Genomic DNA, 8,568 nt, shown 5'->3' with positions numbered 1-8,568 from the left:
ACAAATATCAGTACCTATCCCAGAAATAAAAAGTTCTCTCCTAATAATCATTCTTTATCCTTGCAAAAACATGGTTTTCTCACCAAAATTATGCTTTTTATCCCTCTAAAATAGCGCTGTTTCCGAGAAATACTGGTTTTCATCCCCAGAAGAAGACATTTTCTCTACAAAATGAAGCTTTGTAGCAAAATAGGACACATTGCTTCCAGAATACCTTTTCTCTTCTACCAGTTGAGGACATTACTGTTCTAAGACAGAACACATTTTTTTCTTCTGTAAGACTTGACATTAGTGTGAAATACATCGGAAATATGTCTGAAATGGATAATTCTTATGCTAATGTCATTATTTTGTAGGGGAAGACAGATATTCTGGAATCAGTGAGTCATAATTTGTTACAAAGCATCATTTTAAAGAGAATGTGTCTTCTTTTGGGGATGAAAACCAGTAATTTAGGGAGAAATTGCTATTTGTAGGGATGAAAAGCTTTAGTTTGGGAAGAAAACCATAGTTTTGCAAGGATGAAGAGTGATACCTAAGAGTGTACTTTTCATTTCTAAGATAAGTATTGATATTCATGTGACCTACTTCTAAAATCTGTCAGAAATGGATATTTCTGTTGGAAATGTCATTCTTTTTTAGATGAAAAGAGTTATTCTGGAAACAATGTGTCATATTTGGCTACAAACGCTAATTTTGAAGAGAAAACGATTGCTTTTGGTGATGAAAACCACCTTTATGGCTAGAAAATGCTGTTTGTAGAGATGAAAAACACTATTTGGGTAAGAAAAGCAAATTTTTGCAAGGGTAAAGAGTGATACCTAAGAGAGACCTCTTTATTTCTGGTATAAGTATTGATATTCCTGTGAAATTTTTCTAAAATCTGTCAGAAAAGGATATATCTGTTGGAAATGTCATTCTTTTTTAGATGAAAAGAGTTATTCTGGAAACAATGTGTCATATTTGGCTATAAAAGCTAATCTTGAAGAGAAAACGATTACTTTTGGTGATGTAAACACCATTTTGTCTAGAAAATGCTGTTTGTAGAGATGAAAAATATTATTTGTGTAAGAAAAGCATATTTTTGCAAGGGTAAAGAGTGATACCTAAGAGAGACCTTTTTATTTCTGGTATAAGTATTGATATTCCTGTGCAATTTTTCTAAAATCTGTCAGAAAAGGATATATCTGTTGGAAATGCCCTTATTTTGTAGAGGAGAAAAGGTGTTTCTGTTAGTAATGTCCTCAATTTGTAGAAGAGAAAATGTATTCTGGAAGCAATGTGTCCTATTTTGCTACAAAGCTTCATTTTGTAGAGAAAATGTCTTCTTCTGGGGATGAAAACCAGTATTTCTGGGAGATAACGCTATTTTAAAGGGATAAAAAGCATAATTTTGGTGAGAAAACCATGTTTTTGCAAGGATAAAGAATGATTATTAGGAGAGAACTTTTTATTTCTGGGATAGGTACTGATATTTGTGTGCCATTCTTCTAAAATTTGTCAGAAATCGATATTTCTGTTGGAAATGGCCTTATTTTGAAGAGGGAAAGAGGTATTCCAATAACAGTGTTTCATATGTTGCTACAGGGGACCATTTGTAGAGAAAACGATTTCTATTGGGGATGAAAACCACTTTTTTGGGTAGAAAATGCTACTTGTAATGATGACAAGCTTTGTATTGGTAAGAAAATGAATATTTTGCAAGATTCAAGAGTGATACCTAAGAGAGAACACATTTTTTTCTGGTGTAAGTCTTGATATTAGTGTGAAATACATCGGAAAGTTGCAAGAAATGGATAATTCTTATGTTAATGTCATTATTTTGTAGGAGAAGACAGATATTCTGGAATCAGTGAGTCATCATTTGTTACAAAGCATCATTTTAAAGAGAATGTGTCTTCTTTTGGGGATGAAACCCAGTAATTTAGGGAGAAATTGCTATTTGTAGGGATGAAAAGCATTAGTTTGGGAAGAAAACCATAGTTTTGCAAGGATGAAGAGTGATACCTAAGAGTGTACTTTTCATTTCTGGGATAAGTATTGATATTCACGTGACCTACTTCTAAAATCTGACAGAAATGGATATTTCTGTTGGAAATGTCATTCTTTTATAGATGAAAAGAGTTATTCTGGAAACAATGTGTCATATTTGGCTACAAACGCTAATTTTGAAGAGAAATCGATTTCTTTTGGTGATGAAAACCACATTTATGTCTAGAAAATGCTGTTTGTGGAGATGAAAAACATTATTTTGGTAAGAAAAGCATATTTTTGCAAGGGTAAAGAGTGATACCTAATAGAGACCTTTTTATTTCTGGTATAAGTATTGATATTCCTGTGAAATTTTTCTAAAATATGTCAGAAAAGGATATATCTGTTGGAAATGTCCTTATTTTGTAGAGGAGAAAAGGTGTTTCTGTTAGTAATGTCCTCAATTTGTAGAAGAGAAAAGGTATTCTGGATGCAATGTGTCCTATTTTGCTACAAAGCTTCATTTTGTAGAGAAAATGTCTTCTTCTGGGGATGAAAACCAGTATTTCTGGGAAACAACGCTATTTTAAAGGGATAAAAAGCATAATTTTGGTGAGAAAACCATGTTTTTGCAAGGATAAAGAATGATTCTTAGGAGAGAACTTTTTATTTCTGGGATAGGTACTGATATTTGTGTGCCATTCTTCTAAAATTTGTCAGAAATCGATATTTCTGTTGGAAATGTCCTTATTTTGAAGAGGGAAAGAGGTATTCCAACAAGAGTGTTACATATGTGGATACAGGGGACCATTTGTAGAGAAAACAATTTCTATTGGGGATTAAAACCACTTTTTTGGGTAGAAAATGCTACTTGTAATGATGACGAGCTTTGTGTTGGTAAGAAAATGAATTTTTTGCAAGATTCAAGAGTGATACCTAAGAGAGAACACATTTTTTTCTTGTGTAAGTCTTGATATTAGTGTGAAATACATCGGAAATTTGTCTGAAATGGATAATTCTTATGCTAATGTCATTATTTTGTAGGGGAAGAGAGATATTCTGGAATCAGTGAGTCATCATTTGTTACAAAGCATCATTTTAAAGAGAATGTGTCTTCTTTTGGGGATGAAAACCAGTAATTTAGGGAGAAATTGCTATTTGTAGGGATGAAAAGCATTAGTTTGGGAAGAAAACCATAGTTTTGCAAGGATGAAGAGTGATACCTAAGAGTGTGCTTTTCATTTCTGGGATAAGTATTGATATTCATGTGACGTACTTCTAAAATCTGTCAGAAATGTATATTTCTGTTGGAAATGTCATTCTTTTTTAGATGAAAAGAGTTATTCTGGAAACAATGTGTCATATTTGGCTACAAACGCTAATTTTGAAGAGAAATCGATTTCTTTTGCTGATGAAAACCACCTATATGTCTAGAAAATGCTGTTTGTAGAGATGAAAAACATTATTTTGGTAAGAAAACCATATTTTTGCAAGGGTAAAGAGTGATACCTAAGAGAGACCTTTTTATTTCTGGTATAAGTATTGATATTCCTGTGAAATTTTTCTAAAATCTGTCAGAAAAGGATATATCTGTTGGAAATGTCCTTATTTTGTAGAGGAGAAAAGGTGTTTCTGTTAGTAATGTCCTCAATTGGTAGAAGAGAAAAGGTATTCTGGAAGCAATGTGTCCTATTTTGCTACAAAGCTTCATTTTGTAGAGAAAATGTCTTCTTCTGGGGATGAAAACCAGAATTTCTGGGAAACAGCGCTATTTTAAAGGGATAAAAAGCATAATTTTGGTGAGAAAACCATGTTTTTGCAAGGATAAAGAATGATTCTTAGGAGAGAACTTTTTATTTCTGGGATAGGTACTGATATTTGTGTGCCATTCTTCTAAAATTTGTCAGAAATCGATATTTCTGTTGGAAATGTCCTTATTTTGAAGAGGGAAAGAGGTATTCCAATAACAGTGTTTCATATGTTGCTACACGGGACCATTTGTAGAGAAAACGATTTCTATTGGGGATGAAAACCACTTTTTTGGGTAGAAAATGCTACTTGTAATGATGAAAAGCTTTGTATTGGTAAGAAAATGAATTTTTTGCAAGATTCAAGAGTGATACCTAAGAGAGAACACATTTTTCTCTGGTGTAAGTCTTGATATTAGTGTGAAATACATCGGAAATTTGCCAGAAATGGATAATTCTTATGTTAATGTCTTTATTTTGTAGGGGAAGAGAGATATTCTGGAATCAGTGGGTCATAATTTGTTACAAAGCATCATTTTAAAGAGAATGTGTCTTCTTTTGGGGATGAAAACCAGTAATTTAGGGAGAAATTGCTATTTGTAGGGATGAAAAGCATTAGTTTGGGAAGAAAACCATAGTTTTGCAAGGATGAAGAGTGATACCTAAGAGTGTACTGTTACCTCGATCTGGTAACCTGGAAAGTCAAGTCCCTTTCTGAATGTGTATCGACGGCCCCGACCAAGTCACAGCTGCTTGTTACACCAATATGGTCAGCGGTAAAATGGCATTTATTGGAATGTGAGGGTCCCTTATATAGGTATCCAGTTTCATCCTTATCTTTTATACATTTGCATGACCCAGCAGGGGAAGGCCTATCACGTTACATCCCGAGGGTCGTACTTCGCCTAATACAACATCTCCCCTTCCCCATGCCCAATAAAACCAAGACCCGTAACACGCGACCGCTAAAACTATCCCTAACATATAAAAGTGTTAGTTTTCATATATAAATTTTGTGGTGAGTTATTTAAAAAGTGACGTAAACATGCAAAGGTATGTGGTGCAGTGTATAATAATGTTAGTGGTTCTTTAGTTAGTATTTTCAAGGCATCTTGGGCTTATGCAGCTCATTATCATGCGCTGTAAACAACCCTGAATACATTGAAACAAACAAGGTAAACAAATTCTTAAAACTAAAAGACTAAAATGATAGGAACACTGTGGTGGCATTAGCTTAACAGACCAGCATGCCAGCATACCAGCCTCTCAATTTCTCTAAAAGCATAGACTACAACTACTCCTAGAGCTAAAATAAATGCAAAAAAATCTGGCTGTAGAACCCCACAAACGAACCTCATCCCCTTATAACAATCACACAAAGGCACACAGTCAATAATGTAACAGATGTCCTTCTCGTGAGTACTGACAGCTGTTCTTCATTCGTCCCTTTTCTTTTTCCTGTGGGGTCGTTTCACGGATGCAGCTGGCGGGCTCCCACCAACCGTACCTAGAAGGAAAGTACTCAGTTTTTCGATTAGTTTTCTGTTTCTCCCAGAACATCCTTTTGGGCGATCGCTGTATCAGGTTTTATTTTTCTCGACGGAACCCATAAAATTTTTCCCGATTCTCTGTCCTTTACTGCAGCATAACCTCTGCCCCAAACTAAAACAGACCACCCTGATTCCCAGGTACCATCATCCCATCTTATCTTTACTGGTGGCCCCTCGTCAATGATTCTTGGTTGCCAGTGTTTCTGTATTGGGGTGTGCTTACTCTCTCCTCGTTCAAAATGATTGATTGCATAAAGTGCTCGGGCCAATACTTCTGCCTGTTGGGCTATTGGGATCCTACCTCTGTGACCCTCCCCCTCCCCAAGGACACGTATCTTATCCTTCAGGAGGCGGTTGGCCCTCTCCACAATTGCTTGTCCCTGGGAATTCCCAGGGATGCCTGTAGAGTGAGATATTCCCCACCGTTCAAGCCAATCTTGTGTAGACCGCGAGATGAAACACGAGCCATTGTCTGTTTTGATGTGTCGCGGCACCCCCAGGACCGCGATGGCAGTGGCCCAATGTTGCTGAGCAGCAGGAGAGTTAGCACGCGTGTGTTGGGTGGCAATGATGATCGTCGATGATGTGTCCACGGTGACCGCCAACCATTGCTTTGGAGCCATACGTTGTTCTAAAGTGAAGTCAGTCTGCCAGATATCTAGAGGAGAGAGCCCCTGAGGGTTAACTCCCGCCCCCAACGCAGGTGCTGAATTACAGTGCGGGCATGTTTGAACCACTTCTCGAGCTGCGGATAGAGGAATGGAACATGCTCGTGACAAAGCTCGTGCTCCAATGTGCAGAGAGGAGTGTAAGTCACGTGCCTTTTGAAGTGTAAGCACCTGTCCACCTGCTACCCGGTCAGCCACCGCATTTCCAGCTGTAAAGAACCCTGGAACCTCCGAATGACTGCGGACATGAAGAATGGCCACAGATGCAGATCGGGAGACCAGAGCCTCCTCCAGCAAGAAAGCGATCTCAGTGTTAGGCACACCCTCATTAGACAGCGGTGTTGTCTGTTGTTTGTCCAGAACATACTTAATAATTTCACCCGGAGTCTCAAGATCGTCAGGGGCAGCTCGAATGATGTCCCTAACATTTTTGTGAGCCTTCTGCTTCAGGCAATCCTTTAAAACAGAAGCTTGCGCGTCCTTAGGTAGATCTGATCCTTCTACTGCTCGTATCAATCGATTAGCAAAATCAGAGAATGACTCTGAGGGACCCTGAGCAATCTCTGACCACGGGGCTGCAGGCTCTGCCTTTCTTATAAAGTTTCTAAAGGCAGTAGCAGCCGCCCCTGTAGTGGAAAGCAATTCCCCTGGGCGCAGGAGCCTAAGCTGTCTCTCTGGGGACCCAGCCATTTCCGCAGTTACTCCCGAAAGCCTCATTATATCAGTTCTCGGTTCCCCCTCCCTCCCACTAGCAGGGTGTTGAGCATCACGTCCAGCCTCAGCTACAATAGCTTTAAGTTGTATCATCCACTCCTCCCTCCACAAAGTAAACTGAACTGGCTCGAGAACGACTCTCATTAGACTCTCAATGTCATACGGGAGTAGGGGACCTGGGGCAATGAGTGCCTCAAAAGCACTTAGTGTCATCGGAGATCTCAGCCCCTTTTTCTCAATCGCTTCTGCAAACCGAGTAACTGCTTTTGCTTCCAAAGGTACCCAAACCGGTCCCTCCTGTCTGACGACAATCGGGAACACTGCATGATCTCGCTCCTTGAGTCCCGACTCACGCATTGATTCCTGGATGTCAGCCCAATTAGTGGGCCTGCGTGATAACTCTTGCTCCCCCCACAACTCCTCCCTCCATGGAGGCGAACCCGATACTGTGGGGCCGGGCAAAGCCTTCCGTTCCTCCCCCTTTTTGGAACACGATCCCTCCTCTGAGGGGGGCGGGTATGAGGGCGAGCCCACGCCTCCACGGCGCGCCGCCTCCATAAACCCTCCCCCCTCCGGACAAGAACCGCCCCCTTCGGGTGAGTGAAAGCTCTGCAAAGAGGGGTAAAGGCGGGGATATGATGGTGGCGCCTCCTTCGATGACTCAGCTTCCGCCTTCTTTTCCGGAGTTGTTTCGAGCGCGGCCATGGCCATCTTGGAATCAGCCGGCGTGGCCGACGCCATCTTGGATCCGGAGTCACTGCAAGAAAGCAGATCCCCCGCACCCCCCGAGACCCCGGACGTCCCGGAATCCAGACCAAAGACCCCTTTCGCGATGGCCTGGACTTGCTTCTCCTCCCTAGCCGCTTTAAGCGCACCTAGGACCAAACCCCAGGTTTTTAATTCTTCCGCTTTATGCTCGTGGGTGGCTCTCTGGAGCAGGGCCTCACTGAAAGAGTCCCACCGCCCCGAATCGAGCAAAACGCCAGGGGAGGGTAAAAGCCACGCCGACTCCAAGCAAGAGGCAACAGCGGCAATATCCTTCTTAGAAGGAGCATTCTTACCACAATAGGTTTTACAAAGTTGCAATACTACTCTAAAGACGGAATCCATTTACCCAGAGACCTGAAGTCTTCCTGGTCTTCTACGAACTATCGGCCGTAGGATAGGCGCAGCGCTGCATTCCCCTTTGCACCCCACCGAGAGTGCTTCCACGGGCTCGAACCGTGGATACCGCGTCCGTCAGCGCGGTTTTAGCCGTCGCACACTCACCTCCAGGACTTTGCCTCACACGGGGCACCAATTGTTACCTCGATCTGGTAACCTGGAAAGTCAAGTCCCTTTGTGAATGTGTATCGACGGCCCCGACCAAGTCACAGCTGCTTGTTACACCAATATGGTCAGCGGTAAAATGGCGTTTATTGGAATGTGAGGGTCCCTTATATAGGTATCCAGTTTCATCCTTATCTTTTATACATGTGCATGACCCAGCAGGGGAAGGCCTATCACGTTACATCCCGAGGGTCGTACTTCGCCTAATACAACAGTGTACATTTCATTTCTGGGATAAGTATTGATATTCATGTGACCTACTTCTAAAATCTGACAGAAATGGATATTTCTGTTGGAAATGTCATTCTTTTTTGGATGAAAAGAGTTATTCTGGAAAAAATGTGTCATATTTGGCTACAAACGCTAATTTTGAAGAGAAATCGATTTCTTTTGGTGATGAAAACCACCTTTATGCCTAGAAAATGCTGTTTAAAGACATGAAAAACATTATTTGGGTAAGAAAAGCATATTGTTGCAAGGGTAAAGAGTGATAGCTAAGAGAGACCTTTTTATTTCTGGTATAAGTATTGATATTAATGTGAAATTTTTCTAAAATCTGTCAGAAAAGGATGTATCTGTTGGAAATGT

At 40.5% G+C, this 8,568-nt stretch overlaps 1 protein-coding gene across 1 annotated transcript; it reads right to left on the bottom strand.

Moving 5' to 3' along the window:
- Window positions 1-4,575: 4,575 nt before the first annotated feature.
- On the bottom strand, window positions 4,576-7,545 carry LOC146761820 (uncharacterized). Its single transcript, XM_085537606.1, has one exon. The coding sequence runs from the start codon at window positions 7,390-7,392 to the stop codon at window positions 5,254-5,256; it is 2,139 nt and encodes a 712-aa protein (XP_085393732.1). The 5' UTR covers window positions 7,393-7,545; the 3' UTR covers window positions 4,576-5,253.
- Between the last annotated feature and the right edge of the window lie 1,023 nt (window positions 7,546-8,568).

The sequence above is a fragment of the Coturnix japonica genome, chromosome 2 (assembly GCF_054131305.1).
Source record: "Coturnix japonica strain WE chromosome 2, WE-NBRP24, whole genome shotgun sequence".
NCBI lineage: Eukaryota > Metazoa > Chordata > Aves > Galliformes > Phasianidae > Coturnix > Coturnix japonica.
This window is presented reverse-complemented; position numbering and strand designations above follow the sequence as displayed.

Coding starts and splice junctions, on each gene's coding strand:
- LOC146761820 (XM_085537606.1), bottom strand. CDS start 7,392: ATGGCGTCGGCCACGCCGGCTGATTCCAAGATGGCCATGGCCGCGCTC.